General features: G+C 43.6%; 2 protein-coding genes across 12 annotated transcripts in view; one reads left to right on the top strand and one right to left on the bottom strand.

Annotated features, from left to right (window-relative positions):
• Positions 1 to 222: 222 nt before the first annotated feature.
• The window catches only part of PDZD11 (PDZ domain containing 11), a 29,565-nt gene continuing 8,130 nt past the window's right edge, over positions 223 to 21,657 (bottom strand). For 3 of the 8 annotated variants that reach the window (XM_081793049.1, XM_081793051.1, XM_081793050.1), the window contains exons 7-8: positions 3,438 to 3,542; positions 2,297 to 2,499 (exon numbers count right to left, since the gene is read on the bottom strand). In XM_081793049.1, the coding sequence (XP_081649175.1) occupies positions 2,420 to 2,499; positions 3,438 to 3,542 (185 nt within the window). In that variant the 3' untranslated portion in view covers positions 2,297 to 2,419. Of the gene's footprint in view, positions 238 to 2,296; positions 2,500 to 3,437; positions 3,543 to 15,934; positions 16,523 to 21,657 lie in introns of those variants that run through there. The other 5 variants (XR_014136774.1, XM_081793053.1, XM_081793052.1 and 2 more) reach the window with 5 other exon arrangements.
• ARR3 (arrestin 3) lies at positions 247 to 21,374 on the top strand. Of its 4 annotated transcripts, XM_081793048.1 has the most exons (18): positions 247 to 1,787; positions 2,457 to 2,518; positions 2,738 to 2,775; positions 3,060 to 3,090; positions 3,426 to 3,486; positions 3,686 to 3,730; positions 15,721 to 15,920; positions 16,047 to 16,106; positions 16,282 to 16,349; positions 16,991 to 17,126; positions 17,321 to 17,405; positions 17,667 to 17,739; positions 18,137 to 18,274; positions 19,829 to 19,912; positions 20,165 to 20,188; positions 20,361 to 20,413; positions 20,690 to 20,699; positions 21,208 to 21,374. In XM_081793048.1, the coding sequence occupies exons 2-18, from the start codon at positions 2,516 to 2,518 to the stop codon at positions 21,302 to 21,304; spliced, it is 1,206 nt and encodes a 401-aa protein (XP_081649174.1). In that variant the 5' UTR covers positions 247 to 1,787; positions 2,457 to 2,515; the 3' UTR covers positions 21,305 to 21,374. The 4 variants fall into 4 exon arrangements, with proteins under 4 accessions (XP_081649174.1, XP_081649172.1, XP_081649171.1 ...); XM_081793046.1 differs by lacking the exon at positions 20,690 to 20,699; XM_081793045.1 differs by lacking the exon at positions 20,690 to 20,699 and having other exon boundaries at positions 19,817 to 19,912.

The raw sequence follows: 21,657 nt of genomic DNA, 5'->3' as shown, positions 1-21,657 counted from the left end.
GGTTCCAGGGATTAGGACTGTATACCTTTGGGGTCCATAATTTAGCCTACCACAGTAAATACAAATATATCAAGCTGTGCCATTAAGATTTGTGTAATTTTCTGTTTGTAAATTATACCTCAGTCAAGCAATGCACATACTCCTAGAAAAGAGATAATGATTTAAGTTCAATCATAGTAATGAATTAAAGACCTACCAGATCTATTCTCTTCCTGCTGAGAGGACCATGGATCTGAGCTGAAAGAGGGGAAAAGCTTCAAGTGTGGGTCTGGAGACAAAAGTAAGCTGAAGGCTAGTCCAAAAGTACATTCATTCTGAAGTTTTGCCTTCCACACAGACACCAACTTTGGCAAGTACATAACTCTCCTGTATGTCCAGCATTAGTTTCAGTCCCACTATGGTCCCTGCAGAGTCTGGGCTTCTGCCTCTAACTGAAAATCCCTGAGAAGGGCAGAGTAACAGCAACTAAAATACAAGCCCCTGGGTCATATACTGGCAAGAAATGGCAAAGGCTAACATAGTTAGCTGTACAAAAGGAATATGGGACAGCTGTCAGCTGTCAGCAGCCACAGTAAGGAGAAGGAGGTAGGGAAGGCCCAGCCCTCTGAGCCACAGCCATAGCCATTCCCTGAGGAATGAGGGTTGAGGGCTGGCATCTATGGATAGATACTGAAGACCAGCCAACTCTATGGGGAGGTGGAGGCAGGGTAGGGTCCTGTATCCCCAGAGTTTGGAGGTTCTGTCTCTATATTCTCTATGTCCACAAAGCCTGGACCTGGCCCCTATGAGAAGGACAGCCAAGAAAGGAAGATTACTATTGCTGCTGCCACTATGGGGGTCCTGGCAGCTGTAGGACAGAAATATCTCTAATTCCACGAGTGGTCATACGAGGCAAGTGAAGCTGCTTAGAGCCTATAACACGGACTTAGTTGGATTGGGGAGACTCAAAAACTGAGGGGGAAGGTTTACATTAGGTGGGGGTGATACAAATGTCAATTGCCTATTCCCTCCACATGCAACATCCTTTCCGGAGAACCTGCCCCTGGGCCAAGAACCCTTTGATACCTTCCTCTCCAACAAGAAAAGTTCAAGGCTCACAAACATGTGCACACACAGCTCAATACACTCAACCTCCCCTCCCCAATCACCACCCCCACTTACAGGAGATTGACTCCTGCTGTGCACATAAGCTGGGATAATCAAGGCTTCTGAACAGTATGCTTCACGAGTCCTAAGTCCCACGTGGTGTGGGGCTGGGAAAGGGGCACTCTTTCCCAAACTTTTGGCTTTTGTGTGGCCTATAATAACTGATCAAGAGATACAGAAACACTAGTGTGTGACACAACACTCTCCTTTCAGAATCACAAAGGCCTATACTTTGAGTCCTCCTATTTCTATCCCTCACCATGCTTTTCCTTTAATGTCTCTGACTCCCCTTTGATCCCAGTCCTCAGGTTCAATGCCTCATAAGGCCAAAGCTCTGTAGTTCTTCTTCGCAAGTTCCCCTGACTTTAACACCATCAGATGCAACACCTACCCCCACCTTGTCCCAGCAGCAAGAACTTGCTAATCTTTAGCCACTAATCTTTTAGTCTTTAATCTGCTTTCCAAATTCTTGGCACCTGAGCTATTTATAAAGAAGTATTTTATGCCCCCCTCCCATAACTCTATTCTTCTTCGCTGACCCCCACCAATCTAAACTCAAAGGACCTTAAGTATAAGAGGCTGAGGAGGCGAGCTTAGCAACCAGACCTGGAGACGGATGTGAGCTTCATCTCTCTCCCAAGGTAACAGTCCAAAGTCCTCTATTTCTAGCCTGTACTAGGTCCCATATCCCTTGCCTTTAGCATCCCCATTAATATATCAAGGAGCACTTGAGGAGCACCTTTCTTGACACAGCTAGCAGGCACTTGGGCTGAAAACCCTGTGAGAGACCTCTGGAATCTCCCTTAAGCTCACCCCTCAGGCCGTACCTAATATGCATCAAAGAGAAGCACTAGACAGACATCTCCCTCTCTCTCAGGGTCCCTACTCCAAGGCCTAGCACCTGGGGACGTGGATGGGGATAAGACTGGGAAAATTAGGGAAAGGTGAAGAGAGTGATGAACAGATTCAAGGAAGGCTTTCATCCTCCATGGAAGTTTCTGCCAAGAGCATGAGGACACCAACCCCTTCTCTCCCACACCTTTCTCCTCTCTTAGCCGAGAGTTAAGGCCACCATGAGGTGAACTCAGGCTCAGAATCCACTGCAGGAGCAAAAGCAGACAGAATCCATTTTTCTTCATTCATTCATTCATTCATTCACTCATTCATTTATTCGTGTATCTAACAAACATATCTTGACACCTACTGTGTGTTAGGTGATGTCCAGCCTCATCCAGTCCAATTTTCCTCATACTTGTCTGGATGGAGGCCTCTCTTAAGCCCCCTTCCAGACAAGTTTCTTCTCAATGAAGATGCTCAAGAGTGCTCCAGCTATCCCAGGAAGCCTTGCTCCTTCTAGAGAATAGGCAATATGGTTAGTCAACAATTTGTAAAAATAGTGTCTGGGATGGGTGAGAGTATGACTGAATAAATAACCTTGGCAGGAGGGAGAATATAGGGCACTTAATGGTGGTGAAGCATGTATTTAAGGAGGAAAGGTTACACCACACTAGGTGTGTCTGGATGGTATCCCAGAGTGGGGCAAGAATAGGGACCAAATGAATGAGCCTTCCTCCTCTGTCCCTCTTCTCAGAAAAGGCTCAACATCAACTCCATGGCCAACATGTCAAGGTAAGTAAGAACTCCTTCTAATTCTCTGATTCTGTGACTTGTCCCCTACCCAAATCCAAGTATTTGCCTTTGGGGTAGTGGAGTCTCCAACTTTCCCCCAACTTATAGCTTGAATTCTACTCCAATTACCTCCACCTTTGCCCCATTTCATGTTCCTTGGGCCTCTTCTAATCCTAGGAATATTTCCCTTTTTCTCCCCCACTTCCCTTTCTTTTCTCTCCCTTCTTCTCTTCCCTTCTCTCCCAATGACCATCCCTATTTTCTTCCTGATTTTCTTTTTATAGGGTGTATAAGAAGACCTGCTCCAATGGGAAGGTGAGAGAACCTGGCCTAGCTGGGCAAATGAGGGGGCAAAAGGGATAGTTGGGTACATCCTTCAAGGTCTCAGGGGGAAATCCACTCAAAGATGATTATGGAGGGGCACCTGGATGGCTCAGTTGGTTGAACATCTGACTTTGGCTCAGGTCATGATCTCACAGCTCATGAGTTTGGGCTCTGCATCGGGCTCACAGAGCTCACTTCAGATCCTCTGTCCCCCCCTCTCTCTGCCCCTCCCCAACTTGCATTCTGTCTCTCAAAAATAAAATAAAACAAACAAACAAACAAAAAAGATGACTAAGACAATAACATGCAAAGTTGTTCCACAACAGCTTGCCATCTACCTGGGGAAACGGGACTTCGTGGACCATGTGGACATGGTGGATCCCATTGGTCAGTGAGTCCAAAAAGGGAAAGATCCTGGGGAGAAGGGGAATGGGAGCCAGGGACTAAAAGAAAGAAAAAAAGAGGGGCGTGCAGAAGATGAGGCCAATTAAAGGGGAAAATGGGAGGAAGTATTTCAGAGATTGATTCTGTTTCATAGTCTAAGGATTTTTCCTGACCAGGGTGCTGTTTTTCCTTCTCTACACAGATGGTGTAGTCCTGGTTGATCCTGATTACTTAAAAGGTCGAAAGAGTAAGTAAAAATTCTTTTGGCCTTTGTATGTGCCAGGGACCCCCAACTGAAATGTCACACACACCAGACAAGTAACCTGAGTGAGTAGACTGGGCAAGTGGACTAGAGGGGTATAAGAAAATCAAAAAGTGGTTGGAACTGTGGATGCCTCATCTGGTGGGGGCTAACAACTGGGGATTTTTGCCCAGTGTGGCCAAATCTTCTGATTGTTGGAAAAGAACTGGAAATAAAGCTCAGAATAAGACCTTCAGAGGCCCAAATTCTAAACAGATGATGGTACCTCTTCCCCAAGTAATATTCAAGATAGAAATAGAAATAGATTTCTAAACCAGAAATAAAATCTTATTTTTCAAAATTACACAGAATTGACATGTGTGCTGGACTTAAAATAGTTTCTTTCTAAAATTTCTGATTTTCTTTATTATTGTCAGCAGTACTATTGCTTCATTGTTAAAATGAACATGGGCATACACTGGCTATGGAAATATTCAGTATTCCAGAAATCCATATTTTTATGCAAATTTCCTGAATTTCAAATGTTGGCAACTAACTAAAAGATTTTTAAAGGCCTGGATAGATCAAAAAATGTTATTTTTTCTTAGGCTGGATATGACCCTCATATTGCCATTTTGCAACCTCTGGTATTATCTTTCCACCTCTTCTGTGGAGGGAAACCCCCTATCTTTTCTGTTAAAAAAAATCCCAAGAAACAGAGAAAACAATAACTCTAGCAAGTAACAACAAGAGACATTACTATGGCCACAGTACTATAGATCAAGATTCCATTGAAATATTTTCTCATTTCTTTTTAAAATAATTTTTACTCTTTGATTCAATTAGATTGAAAATTGGGTTTGACTTGAAAAGGCTCAGAACAAATTGATGAATACTAGTTCAAACATAACCTTTAAGATATTATGAGATAGGGGCACCTAGGTGGCTCAGTCAGGTAAGCACAGCTCAGGTCATGATTTCATGGTTTGTGTGCACTGGCCCCTGCATTGGGCTCAATGCTGACAGTGTGGACAAAGCCGCTAGGGATTCTGTCTCTCTGCTTCTCCCTCACTCCTTCTCTCTCTGAAAAATAAACAAACATAATAAACAAACAAACAAACAGTGTAGATAAGCAGTCCAGCCAGTTTTAAATATCAGAGGAATTCTGGGGAATAACCAGTAAATTAACCAACTTGTGTAAGACTCTCAATTACTCTGTATTTCTTAAACCTAAATCATTTTTCACATTCCTAGCACATCTTCAGAATAACCTACAGGAAGAAATGTTTAGTTTAAAAAATACATGCTGATCTAGAAATAAGATGTGTTTTTTCCTTTTATTTGCATCGTTTTTATGTCCCTTAGTAGAGTTTTATATTATTATTCATTTAAGTTGTGTATATTTCTCTTTTTTAATGCTTATTCATTTCTGAGAGAGAGAGAGCACAAGCAGGAGAGGAGCAGAGAGAGAGGGAGACACAGAATCCGAAGCAGGCTCCAGGCTCCGAGCTTTCAGCACAGAGCCTGACCCAGGGCTCAAACTCTCAAACCGTGAGATCATGACCTGAGCCTAAGTCCGCAACCCAACTGACTGAGCCACCCAGGTGCCCGAAGTTGTGTTTATTTCTTAAGTTTGTTCCTTAGCTATTTTATGTTTTTTTCTACTTTTTTGAAGATAATTTTATCTGCTCATATTTTTTTTTAATAATTTAAGTTTATGTATTCATTTTGAGAGAGACAGAGCACGAGCTGGGGAGGGCCAGAGAGATAGATATAGAGAGAGAGAATCCCAAGCAGGCTCTGCAGAATCAGCACAGAGCCCGACATGGGGCTCAAATCCACGAAACTGTGAGATTATCAACTGAGCCGAAATCAAGAGTCGGATGCTTAACTGACTGAGCCACCCAGGTGCCCCATATTTGCATCACATTTTCTGACATTTTTTTCTATCAAGTTCCATTTGTTGATGTAAAACATGCTTACACTGTACTACTGAATGATAAAGGCCAGTGGTAGGGCAGTATATGTGCTTGTGTGAAAGATATGTTGTTTATCAAAAATCTATGTGGGATCTCTCTGTATTATTTCTTACAACTGCATGTGAATCTACAATGATCTCAGGTAAAAACTTCAATTTCAAAAAGGCTATGAGGAAGAAGTCATAAATATCTAAGGTACCCTTATGTTTAATTATAGAAACAAATTTGGGAACCAAGCACAAGAATTTTTTTAATTTTTTTTATTTTTGAGAGAGAGAGGCAGAGTAAGAGTGGGGGAGGGGCAGATAGAGGAGACACAGAATCCAAACAGCCTCCAGGCTCTGAGCTGTCAGCAAAGAGCCTGACATGGGGCTTGAACCCACAAACCATGAGATCATGACCTGAGCAGAAGTCAGACACTACTGACTGAGCCACCCAGGCACCCCACAAGTGCAAGAGATATTAACAGCAGTTATCTCTGGAATATAATGTATGATGGCAGAGCTTTGATTTTTTTGTTTGTAGTTTCTGATTTTCACACAATTAATATGTATTATTTGTAAAATAAACCCAAACATTTATTTGTAAAATAAACCCAAACTTTAGAATAGATGTTGAATTTTTAAAAATGAAAACAAGCTCTTTTCTAGCACGAAAAAAGGATGATCCTAAACTGTTGAAGAAACAGGAAGGATGAGGGGGGTGATGCCCTCCCCACTTGCAAACAGGGGGATGTGCCAATAACAATTCATCTGCTTACCGCCCTCACCTCAGGGGCTATTACATACATACCTTCTGCCTCACCCCTCCTGATCTTTTTCTGTCTTATTCCTCATCTTCATTTCCTCCCTCCCCATGCTTCCTTCCAGCCACCTCTTTTCCTCTCCTTCTCATCTTCTCTGTCTTTTCCTTTCCTTTTTTCCTTCTTTCCTTTTCCTTTTCTTTCTCTCCCTCTTTTTTTTTTTTTTTTTTTTTTTTTTTTTTTTTTTTTTTTTTTGGTTTAACAGTATTATTTTTTTTTTGGATAAAATAGATGTTTTTTTCAATATATGAAATTTATTGTCAAACTGGTTTCCATACAACACCCCCTGCTCATCCCAAAAGGTGCCCTCCTCAATACCCATCACCCACCCTCCCCTCCCTCCCACCCCCCATCAACCCTCAGTTTGTTCTCAGTTTTTAAGAGTCTCTTATGCTTTGGCTCTCTCCCACTCTAACCTCTTTTTTTTTTTCCTTTCCCTCCTCCATGGGTTTCTGTTAAGTTTCTCAGGATCCACATAAGAGTGAAAACATATGGTATCTGTCTTTCTCTGTATGGCTTATTTCACTTAGCATCACACTCCTCAGTTCCATCCACGTTGCTACAAAGGGCCATATTTTGTTGTTTCTCATTGTCATGTAGTACTCCATTGTGTATATAAACCACAATTTCTTTATTCATTCATCAGTTGATGGACATTTAGGCTCTTTCCATAATTTGGCTATTGTTGGGAGTGCTGCTATAAACATTGGGGTACAAGTGCCCCTATGCATCAGTACTCCTGTATCCCTTGGGTAAATTCCTAGCAGTGCTATTGCTGGGTCATAGGGTAGGTCTATTTTTAATTTTCTGAGGAACCTCCACACTGCTTTCCAGAGTGGCTGCACCAATTTGCATTCCCACCAACAGTGCAAGAGGGTTCCCGTTTCTCCACATCCTCACCAGCATCTATAGTCTCCTGATTTGTTCATTTTGGCCACCCTGACTGGCGTGAGGTGATATCTGAGTGTGGTTTTGATTTGTATTTCCCTGATAAGGAGCGACGTTGAGCATCTTTTCATGTGCCTGTTGGCCATCCGGATGTCTTCTTTAGAGAAGTGTCTATTCATGTTTTCTGCCCATTTCTTCACTGGGTTATTTGTTGTTCGGGTGTGGAGTTTGGTGAGCTCTTTAGAGATTTTGGATACTAGCCCTTTGTCCGATATGTCATTTGCAAATATCTTTTCCCATTCCGTTGGTTGCCTTTTAGTTTTGTTGGTTGTTTCCTTTGCTGTGCAGAAGCTTTTTATCTTCATAAGGTCCCAGTAATTCATTTTTGCTTTTAATTCCCTTGCTTTTGGGGATGTGTCAAGTAAGAGATTGCTACGGCTAAGGTCAGAGAGGTCTTTTCCTGCTTTCTCCTCTAGGGTTTGGATGGTTTCCTGTCTCACATTCAGGTCCTTTATCCATTCTGAGTTTATTTTTGTGAATGGTGTGAGAAAGTGGTCTAGTTTCAACCTTCTGCATGTTGCTGTCCAGTTCTCCCAGCACCATTTGTTAAAGAGACTGTCTTTTTTCCATTGGATGTTCATTCCTGCTTTGTCAAAGATGAGTTGGCCATACGTTTGTGGGTCTAGTTCTGGGGTTTCTATTCTATTCCATTGGTCTATGTGTCTGTTTTTGTGCCAATACCATGCTGTCTTGATGATGACAGCTTTGTAGTAGAGGCTAAAGTCTGGGATTGTGCTGCCTCCTGCTTTGGTCTTCTTCTTCAAAATTACTTCGGCTATTCAGGGCCTTTTGCGGTTCCATATGAATTTTAGAATTGCTTGTTCTAGTTTCGAGAAGAATGCTGGTGCAATTTTGATTGGGATTGCATTGAATGTGTAGATAGCTTTGGGTAGTATGGACATTTTGACAATATTTATTCTTCCAATCCATGAGCAGGGAATGTCTTTCCATTTCTTTATATCTTCTTCAAGTACCTTCATAAACTTTCTATAGTTTTCGGCATACAGAACTTTTACATCTTTGGGTAGATTTATTCCTAGGTATTTTATGCTTCTTGGTGCAATTGTGAATGGGATCAGTTTCTTTATTTGTCTTTCTGTTGCTTCATTGTTGGTGTATAAGAATACAACTGATTTCTGTACATTGATTTTGTATCCTGCAACTTTGCTGAATTCATGTATCAGTTCTAGCAGACTTTTGGTGGAGTCTATCAGATTTTCCATGTATAATATCATGTCATCTGCAAAAAGAGAAAGCTTGACTTCATCTTTGCCAATTTTGATGCCTTTGATTTCCTTTTGTTGTCTGATTGCTGATGCTAGAACTTCCAACACTATGTTAAACAACAGCGGTGAGAGTGGGCATCCCTGTCGTGTTCCTGATCTCAGGGAAAAAGCTCTCAGTTTTTCCCCATTGAGGATGATGTTACCTGTGGGCTTTTCATAAATGGCTTTTATGATCTTTAGGTATGTTCCTTCTATCCCGACTTTCTCAAGGGTTTTTATTAAGAAAGGGTGCTGGATTTTGTCAAAGGCCTTTTCTGCATCGATTGACAGGATCATATGGTTCTTATCTTTTCTTTTATTAATGTGATGTATCACGTTGATTGATTTGTGAATGTTGAACCAGCCCTGCATCCCAGGAATGAATCCCACTTGATCATGGTGAATAATTCTTTTTATATGCTGTTGAATTCGATTTGCTAGTATCTTATTGAGAATTTTTGCATCCATATTCATCAGGGATATTGGCCTGTAGTTCTCTTTTTTTACTGGGTCTCTGTCAGGTTTAGGAATCAAAGTCATACTGGCTTCATAGAATGAGTCTGGAAGTTTTCCTTCCCTTTCTATTTCTTGGAATAGCTTGAGAAGGATAGGTATTATCTCTGCTTTAAACGTCTGGTAGAACTCCCCTGGGAAGCCATCTGGTCCTGGACTCTTATTTGTTGGGAGATTTTTGATAACCGATTCAATTTCTTCGCTGGTTATGGGTCTGTTCAAGCTTTCTATTTCCTCCTGATTGAGTTTTGGAAGAGTGTGGGTGTTTAGGAATTTGTCCATTTCTTCCAGGTTGTCCAATTTGTCGGCATATAATTTTTCATAGTATTCCCTGATAATTGTTTGTATCTCTGAGGGATTGGTTGTAATAATTCCATTTTCATTCATGATTTTATCTATTTGGGTCATCTCCCTTTTCTTTTTGAGAAGCCTGGCTAGAGGTTTGTCAATTTTGTTTATTTTTTCAAAAAACCAACTCTTGGTTTCGTTGATCTGCTCTACAGTTTTTTTAGATTCTATATTGTTTATTTCTGCTCTGATCTTTATTGTTTCTCTTCTTCTGCTGGGTTTCGGCTGCCTTTGCTGTTCTTCTTCTATTTCCTTTAGGTATGCTGTTAGATTTTGTATTTGGGATTTTTCTTGTTTCTTGAGATAGGCCTGGATTGCGATGTATTTTCCTCTCAGGACTGCCTTCGCTGCATCCCAAAGCGTTTGGATTGTTGTATTTTCATTTTCGTTTGTTTCCATATATTTTTTAATTTCTTCTTTAATTGCCTGGTTGACCCACTCATTCGTTAGTAGGGTGTTCTTTAACCTCCATGCTTTTGGAGGTTTTCCAGACTTTTTCCTGTGGTTGATTTCAAGCTTCATAGCATTGTGGTCTGAAAGTATGCATGGTATAATTTCAATTCTTGTATACTTATGAAGGGCTGCTTTGTGACCCAGTATATGATCTATCTTGGAGAATGTTCCATGTGCACTCGAGAAGAAAGTATATTCTGTTGCTTTGGGATGCAGAGTTCTAAATATATCTGTCAAGTCCATCTGATCCAATGTGTCATTCAGGGCCCTTGTTTCTTTATTGACCATGTGTCTAGCTGATCTATCCATTTCTGTAAGTGGGGTGTTAAAGTCCCCTGCAATGACCACATTCTTATCAATAAGGTTGCTTATGTTTATGAGTAATTGTTTTATATATTTGGGGGCTCCGGTATTCGGCGCATAGACATTTATAATTGTTAGCTCTTCCTGGTGGATAGACCCTGTGATTATTATATAATGCCCTTCTTCATCTCTTGTTACAGCCTTTAATTTAAAGTCTAGTTTGTCTGATATAAGTATGGCTCCTCCAGCTTTCTTTTGGCTTCCAGGAGCATGATAAATAGTTCTCCATCCCCTCACTCTCAATCTAAAGGTGTCCTCAGATCTAAAATGAGTCTCTTGTAGACAGCAAATAGATGGGTCTTGTTTTTTTATCTATTCTGATACCCTATGTCTTTTGGTTGGCGCATTTAATCCATTTACATTCAGTGTTATTATAGAAAGATACAGGTTTAGATTCATTATGATGTCTGTATGATTTATGCTTGTAGTGATGTCTCTGGTACTTTGTCTCACAGGATCCCCCTTAGGATCTCTTGTAGGGCTGGTTTAGTGGTGACAAATTCCTTCTGTTTTTGTTTGTTTGGGAAGACCTTTATCTCTCCTTCTATTCTAAATGACAGACTTGCTGGATAAAGGATTCTCGGCTGCATATTTTTTCTGTTCAGCACATTAAAGATCTCGTGCCAAGCCTTTCTGGCCTGCCAAGTTTCAAAAGAGAGATCAGTGACGAGTCTTATAGGTCTCCCTTTATATGTTAGGGCACACTTACTCCTTGCTGCTTTCAGAATTTTCTCTTTATCCTTGTATTTTGCCAGTTTCACTATGATATGTTGTGCAGAAGATCGATTCAAGTTACGTCTGAAGGGAGTTCTCTGTGCCTCTTGGATTTCAATGCCTTTTTCCTTCCCCAGTTCAGGGAAGTTCTCAGCTATGATTTCTTCAAGTACCCCTTCAGCACCTTTCCCTCTCTCTTCCTCCTCTGGGATACCAATTATGCGTATATTATTTCTTTTTAGTGTATCATTTAGTTCTCTAATTTTCCCCTCATACTCCTGGATTTTTTTATCTCTCTTTTTCTCAACTTCCTCTTTTTCCATAACTTTTATCTTCTAATTCACCTATTCTCTCCTCTGCCTCTTCAATCCAAGCGGTCGTCGTTTCCATTTTGTTTTGCATTTCGTTTAAAGCGTTTTTCAGCTCCTCCTGACTGTTCCTTAGTCCCTTGATCTCTGTAGCAAGAGATTCTCTGCTGTCCTCTATACTGTTTTCAAGCCCAGCGATTAATTTTATGACTATTATTCTAAATTCACTTTCTGTTATATTATTTAAATCCTTTTTGATCAGTTCATTAGCTGTTGTTATTTCCTGGAGATTCTTCTGAGGGGAATTCTTCCGTTTGGTCATTTTGGATAGTCCCTGGAGTGGTGCGGACCTGCAGGGCACTTCCCCTGTGCTGTGGTGTATAACTGGAGCTGGTGGGCGGAGCCGCAGTCAGACCTGATGTCTGCCCCCAGCCCACCGCTGGGGCCAGTCAGACTGGTGTGTGCCTTCTCTTCCCCTCTCCTAGGGGCAGGATTCACTCTGGGGTGGCGTGGCCCGTCTGGGCTACTTGCACACTTCCAGGCTTGTGGTGCTGGGGATCTGGCTTATTAGCTGGGGTGGGTAGGCAAGGTGCACGGGGGCAGGAGGGGCAGGCTTAGATTGCTTCTCCTTCGGTGATCCACTTCAGGAGGGGCCCTGTGGCAGCGGAAGGGAGTCAGACCCGCTGCCGGAGGGGTGGCTCCGCAGAAGCACAGCCTCGGGTGTTTGCGCGGAGCGAGCAAGTTCCCTGGCAGGAACTGGTTCCCTTTGGGATTTTGGCTGGGGGATGGGCGAGGGAGATGGCGCTGGTGAGCGCCTTTGTTCCCCGCCAAACTGAGCTCTGTTGTCCCGGGGCTCAGCAACTCTCCCTCCCGTTGTCCTCCAGCCTTCCCGCTTTCCGAGCAGAGCTGTTAACTTATGACCTCCCAGATGCTAAGTCGCGCTTGCTGTCGGAACACACTCCGTCCGGCCCCTCCGCTTTTGCCAGCCAGACTCAGGGCTCTGCTTGGCCGGCGGGCTGCCCCTCCGCCCCGGCTCCCTCCCGTCAGTCCGTGGAGCGCGCACCGCCTCTCCGCCCTTCCTACCCTCTTCCGTGGGCCTCTCGTCTGTGCTTGGCTCTGGAGACTCCGTTCTGCTAGTCTTCTGGTGGTTTTCTGGGTTAGTTAGGCAGGTGTAGGTGGAATCTAAGTGATCAGCAGGACGCGCGGTGAGCCCAGCGTCCTCCTACGCCGCCATCTTCCTGTTTGTCCCATCTCTCCCTCATTTTAAATTTTTTTTTTAATGTTTATTTACTTTTGAGAGAGAGAGAGAGAGAGAGCGCGAGACAGAGTGCAAGGTGGAGAGGAGCAGAGAGAAGGGGAGACACAGAATCCGAAGCAGGCTCCAGGCTCTGAGCTGTCAACAGAGCCTGATGCAGAGCTCGAACCCACAAATCGCAAGATCGTGACCTGAAGTCAGACGCTTAACTAACTGAGCCACTCAGGTGCCCCACTTTCTCTCCCTCTTTAATTGGTTGTAATTGACAACCAAGGGGGGAATTTGTCATATCTTTTGAAAATTGTTAAGTGTGTCTCCATTGTAGAAAAATTAAAAAGTACAGATGAAGTAAAAAGAGACTGCAATCCTGTCACTCAAAGATAATCACTAATGGGGCGCCTGGGTGGCTCAGTCGGTTAAGAGGCCACTTCGGCTCAGGTCATGATCTCGCGGTCCGTGAGTTCGAGCCCCGCGTCGGGCTCTGTGCTAACAGCTCGGAGCCTGGAGCCTGCTTCCGATTCTGTGTCTCCCTCTCTCTGACCCTCCCCCGTTCATACTCTGTCCTCTCTCTGTCTCAAAAATAAATAACGTTAAAAAAAAAATTAAAAAAAAAAAAAAAAAAAAAAAAAAGATAATCACTAATAATATTTTAGCTCCTATTCATTTATAGTTTCCGTGCAAAATTAGCTATATTTTTATTTAATAGACTATATTATAAATATTTTCTAATCTTCTTTTTCACCTATGTCAATGTATTGCATGGGGGGGTACCATAATATATTTAGCCAACCTTCAATCATTGGACATTTTTTGCTATTATAAATAACCCTGTAAAATATATACTTCGTGTGTGTGTGTGTGTGTGTGTGTGTACACAAACATATATATGTCCTTCGTATTGGTCCAATCATTTCTTTAGACTAAATGCCTAGAGAAGAAAACAATGGCCGAAGGGCATTCAGACGTTTTTAAAGATTTCTATTGCCAAACTGTCTAACAAAATCAATTGTTTATCAACTGACTCTCCCTCCTGCAGTACATGAGACTGCCCATTGCCCCAGTCCTTATAAACGCTACCATTATCATTACTCTCAGTCCTCATTGTATCTTTTGAATATAGATTCCTTTTCCTTGTGCTTAATTTTAGAAGCAGATAATCTGGCTGTTCAGTAGATATTTTGATCTCTTAAAAATACTGAAATAAGTTGCTTTCTACTAGTGTGTGGCTGTTGGTAGTTTTCTTTCCTTTGGGTCAGGGCTCCTGATAGAAGTAAGATTCCTCACCCCTGTTTTACATCTTTTCTTCCCTCAATCTCTGTCACTCTGTCCTTGGACAGGTAGCCCTCTGTACCCCATCCCACTCTTCATTGAAGCCCTCACTACCCCATAGTTCATTGAAGCAGCTTTCTATTTGCCCCTAATTTTAGGCATCAGCTGCAAAGCATGAGTTCACTTATAACTGTTCAATTTCTGCCAATATTCCCATGGTCATCATCGTCATTCAAATCTATAATTACAATTTCCAAAGTGATTTCTCATACGTCAACTCCTCACATTAATTCCTATGAGTTAGATTGGGCATGCACAAGCGTGGGCATTGGAGTCAAAAGGCCTGGGGTGAAATCCTGGGCTGTCACTTAATGGCTCTGAGCTCATTGTCTCTACCTGTAAAGCAGAGATAGTAATACCTCAGAGGATTGTTGTGAAGGCTAAAGAACATATGGAGAGCTTGTAGTGCAATCCTGTTATTGACAGGTGAAATAACTGAGGCTCAGAGAACTCGAGGGATTTGTACAAGTCATATTCAAGCCCAGATAGTCTGACCCTAGAATTATGTAATAAATACCCTGTACCCACCACCTAGCTTTAAAAAAGAACTACAGAAACAAACTGGTCTCCCATGTGTCCTTCCTTAATCCCATTCCCCTTCCTCCTCTCTTCCGTCCTCCTCTCCTCCTCCCCGGGAATCACTATCTCGCATTTGGTGTTTATTATTCCTCTTATGTTCCTATACTTCTACTTAATAGTTATGTATCTGTGAGAAGCTCTGGTATTGCTCGATTGCTCTACATGCTTTTTAACTTTATATACACAGTATCAGATTATGCATATCATTCTGAAACTAGCTTTTTTTTTTATACTCAATAGTTTTTGAGACTTACCCACGTTAATACATGGAGTGCTAGTTCACTTATTTTAAGCTCAGCTTAGCATTCTATTATAGGAACATACCATAACTGTATTACCCATTCTTTCATTGACTGATTGATAGATATTGAAATTATTTCCAATTTTATGCTATGGCAAATACTGATGCAAATACATTCTCATATGTATCTCCTCATAAATATGAGCAAGAGTTCCTCTAAATTCTTCTTAGGTCATAATATACAAGCAGATTGAGTTTTACTGGATAGTGCCAGTTTTCCAAAGTTGTTGTACTAATATATACTGAGACCAGGAGTGTGCAATGAACTCCTGTTGCTCCACTTGTTCACCAACACTTCGTATTGGCAGACTTTAAAATTTTTTCACAGTCTGATGTGTGTGAAATGTTATCTTATTGTGGTTTTAGTTTGCATTTATCTGATTATTGATGAGACTGGACATGTTTTCCTGTCTTATCGGCCATTCTATTTTGTGCTTCTGCAAAGAGCTTATTCATATTCTTTGCACACTCCTATATTGGTATTTTTCAATTATTGATTTGTGGGAGTTCTTTATCTATCACAAATGTGAAGCTTTTTTATTGAAGCATAGTTGACACACAGTGTTACATTAGTTTCAGGTTAGGAATGCTAAACTTTTGTTTGTTATATATGTTGCAAATATTTTCTCCCAGGCTTTTGCTTGTTTCAGTGTTTATAAACACCCTTAATGGAAAGAAGTTTGAAATTTACTGTAGTCAAATGTATTTATCCTTTTCTTCATGGCCATATGGTTTCAATCATATTACATTGTCTCTCCATGTCTTCCTATGAGCCATTTAAGAACTTCCTTTCTCCCTCGGGCATGACAGTTCACTCTCTTTTCCTCCTTTGCCTGCAGTGTTTGTCATGTTGACATGTGCCTTTCGCTATGGCCATGATGACTTGGATGTGATTGGTCTGACATTCCGCAAAGATCTGTATGTACAGGTGCAGCAAGTGTTCCCACCTGAGCCCACCAGCACCCAGGGGCCCCTCACAGTCCTACAGGAGCGACTGCTGCAAAAGTTGGGGGACAATGCCTACCCCTTTACCCTGCAGGTACTGGCCCCCAAATCCTGGGCAAGGTTTCCAGGGAATGTTAAGAGAGGAAGCTACAGAAGGAAAACACAGTTGGGGAGGGGGTCCCTATTTCTTCTGTTTGCTGACCTCCTTCTGATCCCCTAGATGGTTGTTAACCTGCCCTGTTCGGTGACACTGCAGCCAGGTCCCGAAGATGCGGGAAAGGTGAGGTCTGGGTTCTGAGAAAGAGGGATAGTCAGGATGAAGGACAGAGGGACAAATGAAAAAGACTGGCAAAATGGACAGCTAAGGGATGGTGTCAGGCATTTCCTTATAGAACCCAAGAGGAAAGGATAGGCAGTGTTAGAAGTGAGTTCTCTTGGCCCCTTCACCTTTGCAGGCCTGTGGGATTGACTTTGAAGTGAAGAGCTTCTGTGCTGAAAACCTGGAGGAGAAAATCTCCAAGAGGTAGTCTTTGGTCCTCTCCAGAGTCCCTGCCTGTGCCAGGAAACAGATCTTGATCTCAGGACAGAAACAGCCCAGCTTCTAACCTCCATAGTACCATCGCCACCAACTCAGATGTCCAGCTCCGATCCCCCTCTGACTTCTCTTCTTTGCTCCAGGGCAGTAAACTGACTTTTCTGTAAAGGGCCAAAAAATAAACACTTAGGCTTTTTGAGCCCTATGGTTTCTGTTTCTGTTACAACTACTCAACTCTGCCATTGGAGTGTGAAAGGCAGCCATAGATAGTATGTAAATGAATGAGCCGGGCTGTCTTCTGATACTTTATTTATAGACACTAAAATTTGAATTTTATATGATTTCCACATGCCATGAAATATTATCGTTCTTTTGATTTTTTTCAACCATTTAAAAATGTAATCGCCGTTCTCAGCCTTGGGCCATACAAAAACAGGCCAGATTTGGCCAGTGAGCCATAGTCTGCTGACCCACGGTCTAGATGTCTACACTGAGGGTCTATTGGAATTCTCTGAGGGAGGTTTTACCTCACCTCCACCCCAACCCCAAGCCAGGACTGGGCCATGGGGTTGGCATGGAGCTCTGTGAGTCCCAGAGATGTTCTGGCTGACCTCTTGGCCTCTCTTCAGAGACTCTGTACGGCTGGTGGTTCGGAAAGTACAGTTTGCACCCCTGGAACCAGGCCCTGGTCCCTGTGCCCAGACTGTCCGCCACTTCCTTCTGTCATCTCAGCCCCTACAACTCCAGGCCTGGATGGACAGGGAGGTTTGTGACCCCCCCCCCCCACTTCCTACCCCCTACCCTGCAAGCCCTCTGAAACCCTGATTCTTCACTGATTTCCTACTTGGGTAGACAGGGATGGAAGCCAGGGTGGCAATAGTGCTAAGGAAACAGAATTCTAGGTCTTGATCTGGGTGTTCTACCTCCAACCTCATGATGAGCCTCTCCTCCTGCTCCAGGTTCACTACCATGGCAAACCCATCTCTGTCAATGTTTCTATCAACAACTGCACCAACAAGGTCATCAAAAAAATCAAGATTTCAGGTGATTTTCTTTTCCTATCCCTCTGCACCTGGTCCCTAATCCACACATCTTTTTCCAAAATCCTGCCTCACCTATCCAGGCTGCATTTATCTGGACTTTCCCTTTAATGAAGGCTTATCAAAATACATATCTTTGTCCATAAGCATATCTTAGTACATCATGCATAGTGTACCCATGAATAAGGTCACATCTGAGGGTGGTGAGTTGGGACCTTGAGGATGACTAACTGATTATAGTCATGTGCTTTTCCTGGCTGTTCAGTCGACCAGATCACAGACGTTGTCCTGTATTCCCTAGACAAGTACACCAAGACCGTGTTCATTCAGGAGTTCACGTGAGCTGGCACTGGGGCTGGGGTCAGAGAGCCAAGGGGTGGGTTGGTGGGAAAAGGGTCAGGGACTGGAGGCAAAGAAGGGGGTTCAGGAAAGAAGGAAGAGGGTAAGAGCCCAGGACTGACGAAGGTCAACGTGAGGGCTGATGTAGAGAAAGGGAGGGATTCCCAGGAGAACTAGAGGGAGGATACCCATAACAGGACCATCAAAATGCTGAGAGAGGTCAAGGGCATAAGGATTTCCCACCAGAGCAAATTGCTCCCCCTCTGCACAGTCACGCATGCCAGCTCTCCTGGATACTCCAGTAGGTTTGTGGAATTGTGCAAGATACTCTTGGGAATGAGTGTACATGTAATTGGCAAGCCTAGTCTAAGTTCTTTTCTTCTTCTCCTTTTAAAGGGAGACTATAGCTGCTAACTCCAACTTCTCTAAGAGCTTCGCAGTAACCCCACTCCTGGCTGCCAACTGCCAGAAACAGGGCCTGGCACTGGATGGCAAACTCAAGCATGGTGATACTAATCTGGCCTCTAGCACAATGTAAGCTTAAATGTAATTACCAGCCTCCATTTTCTATCTGTGACCCACTCTGCATGCCATGTATATAGTTCTGAGGTTTCACCTGCAATGAAGTCTACCTATTTCTTTTTAAGTGGTTCTAGGCCAGTGTTCAGAGATCCCTGCAGGCCTGAGGGCCAAGAATAAGCTAAATAATGTCCACAGGACCAATGCCAGGCTTAGGTCACAGACAGCAAGAAAGGAAAGAGAGGAAAATTCTTTGCGTTGTCTAATATTTCACAGCTCACAAAGTCTTATATATATACTATATCTTTGTAAGAATCCCATTAAAGTAGGCTGGATATGTGTTCTTATTCTATTTTATACTTAAGGACCCTGAGGCTCAGAGAGACGAAAGGACTTGTCCAAACTTGCACAGCTAATAAGTGGCAGAGGTGGACAGGATTCTACTATGTGTCATCTGGCTGTAGCACCATGATCTCTAGAGTGGCTACTCTCTAGTGAAGACAGAAATGGAGTGAAAAGGCTAGGAGCTGAGAAATGAAGGAGGAAAAGGGCCAAAGAAGGAGAATGATATAATAGGAATTGATAGAATTCTATCCAATTATTCATTTGGCCCTATACCTTTAGAGGCCCTAGTGTTAGATGTGTCTTCCACCAAAAGCCATCTGCCACCATCTGACAAGTGCTCATCGTCCCCTGCCCCTCTCCATGCCTTATCAATCTTATAACTATAGATTGTCATTGCTAGACCGACCCTTAGAAATTATCCAAACAGCATTATTTTATAGATAAAGGATCAGTATTCCAGAGCCATGAAGAGACTTTCCCAATATCATACAATTTTCTGTGTCTTACTTTCCAATCAGTGAGTTTTCACTGAGTACCTGTTACATGCTCATTCCTATGCTAGGTAATATGGGAGGATATAAAGAAGTTTTAGATATGCTCTGCCTTCAGTCAATTTATGGCCTAGATGGGGAACAAAGAGGAATGCAAAAGCAATCGAAAGGTTAAATGATAGCACACATGGTTCAGATTAGAAATTCAACAGAATTTAAAAGAAGACACCATAGCTGGAGTGGGCTTCCCGGAGAAGACTAAATGAGCTAGATATTAAGGCATGCGCAGGATCTAGATAGCAACAGAGGAAGGAAAGAGCATTCCAGATTGGGAACACAGCATGGGCAAAGGCCAGAAAGGTGGGAATCTGCATGGCATGTTCTGAGTATGGAGAGAGGTTGGGTCTGCTCAGGTTGTATCCCAGGTGTTAGGGAGTTAGGGCAGAAAAGGTTAAAGAGGCTGAGTGGGGCCAGTTTGTTAAGGGTCGTGAAAGCCAAGCAGAAAGTAGTTATATTCAGAGATGTTGGTTCTTGAGCAGAGGGTGACATGGTAAAACTGGATGTAAGGAGCAGAAATGTGATTTCCATGAGTAGGAGAGATTAGAGCATGGGAGGCCTGTTAGAAAAGGTGCACAGGAAGGGACTGAGGGACTGAATAAATTACCACCACCACCACCACCCCCCTGCTTAACAAACACACAAAAACGAATACTACCACCAGTCTTCATTCCAGTCTTCAACCTGGAATGAACAAGGAGCTGCTGGGGATCCTGGTGTCCTACAAAGTGAGAGTCAACTTGATGGTGTCTGGTGGAGGGTGAGTAAAGGGTCAGGGTCTGTCTAGGCAGGGGCTGGGGAGCCACTTTTGTTTTCCTTCCAGGTGGACTGACCCAATCAAGCTGTTCCCCAGACCAGTTTCCCAAACCTGTGAGCTCAGTGAGCAAGCCACCTTCCCTTCTGGAAGCCCATTCTGCGGCTGGGTTGGCCTTCTGATCCCTTATCCCCCGGTAAAACTAGGTTGCCACTTTCATTTCCAGCTGCTAATTTTAGGGTGTCATTCTACCCTCAGCATCCTAGGCGACCTGATCACCAGGTAAGAGATGCTATGGGGAAGCCATGGGGAGAGGGGCCTGGGGGCAAGAATGGGAGACTAAAAGAGTGCCAAGGGAGTGTCTGAGGACATCCCGGGACCAGAAAACTGAGGGAGGGAGGTTCAGGGAGTTGCCTTGGGGGAGATCCATAACTCTCCCTTGGAATCCTCCCAGCGATGTTGGTGTGGAGCTGCCCCTGATCCTGATGCATCCAAAGCCATCACATGGTGAGTGACCAGGTGGGACTCATAGGAGCGGTGGTCCTGAGTGTTGGGGACCAAGCAGTTCTGATCTCTTGAATCAAGGACTGGCAGTTTGGGTAGAGACTACATAGCAATAGGCAGGTTGGGTTCCTAGGTTTTCAGGGTGTGTGTGTGTGTGTTGGGGGGTAGAGAGGAGAGGGTTAAAAAAGGAGGGGTAAGAGAAACACTTCTTCACTCTACTGAGGAGCCCCACATCAGCTTCAACTCCATTTTCCTCTCCCCACTCCATGCTTGCTACAGAGGGTGCTAGGTAAGGTAATGTGAGGCCTGGATGCCCCATCTCCCTTTCCCCATTGCCACCCTCCATTTTATGACGTTGGAAATGTTAAAAAGCTTCCCTGGAGTGTTGCTTTCAATACTGTGCAGTGGAAACATATGGTTTAGCTTCGTGTCATAGTTCAGTGCTTTTCATATGCCCTCCACCCCTTGCTCTTCTCAGAATCGTGCTTCCCCCCTCATCCTTTCCTTTTTTCTTTTTCCTCCCCCACCCCCTCGCCCTTACTTCTTCGATCCCTTCCTTCCTTCTGACCCTCCATTTTTATTTCCCCTCCAGCGCTCTAGAGGGTGGGTGGGGAGGGACTTTTGTGTTTGGAAGGTTGGGGAGGGAACTTAGGGAAACAAGCCAGAGTGGTTAGCTACGGAGAGGGGGCTGAGGATCTGAGCTGGGAAGCAGGGAAGGGATCACAAAAAGGGAGTGAACGTGGACAATGCCCAGCAAGTTGTTCCTAACCCTCCATTCCATTCTTCTGCTTTGCAAGCTCTGAGGACATAGTCATCGAGGAGTTCGCTCGTCAGGAGCACCGTGGGGAGGAGAGCCAGGAGGCTTTGGCAGCGGAGGGGGATGAGGGAAGCTGAGCACCAAGCTCTGGTGCCTCTGTGTGGGAGCCCTACTGTAACGCTCTAATAAATCAGCTTGTCCAAGACATACCTGGCGATATCTTTGATAGTTCCTTCTCCGGGAGGGTAACGGCACTAGAGAACAGCACTTTCTGCCCCTGTCAGTGAGTAGGTTACTCTGTAGCGTGTGCTTTTCCCCTAAAGGACCCCCGACTTTCCTCTGCCAAGGCTACCCACCCTCCGTGGGTCCTTCAACTCTCCCTCAGGGCCCTGGCCATCCCTACCCCAGCGCTACCACCGCAGCACCCTACTACCTCACTCTGGTGATCACCGACCTCTCCTCCCCGCAAGAGCTGTGGGCGTGGCCATGC

This window comes from Panthera onca, chromosome X, assembly GCF_046562875.1.
Source record: "Panthera onca isolate mPanOnc1 chromosome X, mPanOnc1 haplotype 2, whole genome shotgun sequence".
NCBI lineage: Eukaryota > Metazoa > Chordata > Mammalia > Carnivora > Felidae > Panthera > Panthera onca.
This window is presented reverse-complemented; position numbering and strand designations above follow the sequence as displayed.

Excerpts from the sequence above, each read along its gene's own strand:
- ARR3 (XM_081793048.1), top strand. Across the intron at positions 3,091-3,425 it reads AGACCTGCTCCAATGGGAAG|CTTGCCATCTACCTGGGGAA; the intron begins GTGAGAGAACCT and ends GTTCCACAACAG. Across the intron at positions 17,740-18,136 it reads GTGTTCATTCAGGAGTTCAC|GGAGACTATAGCTGCTAACT; the intron begins GTGAGCTGGCAC and ends CTCCTTTTAAAG.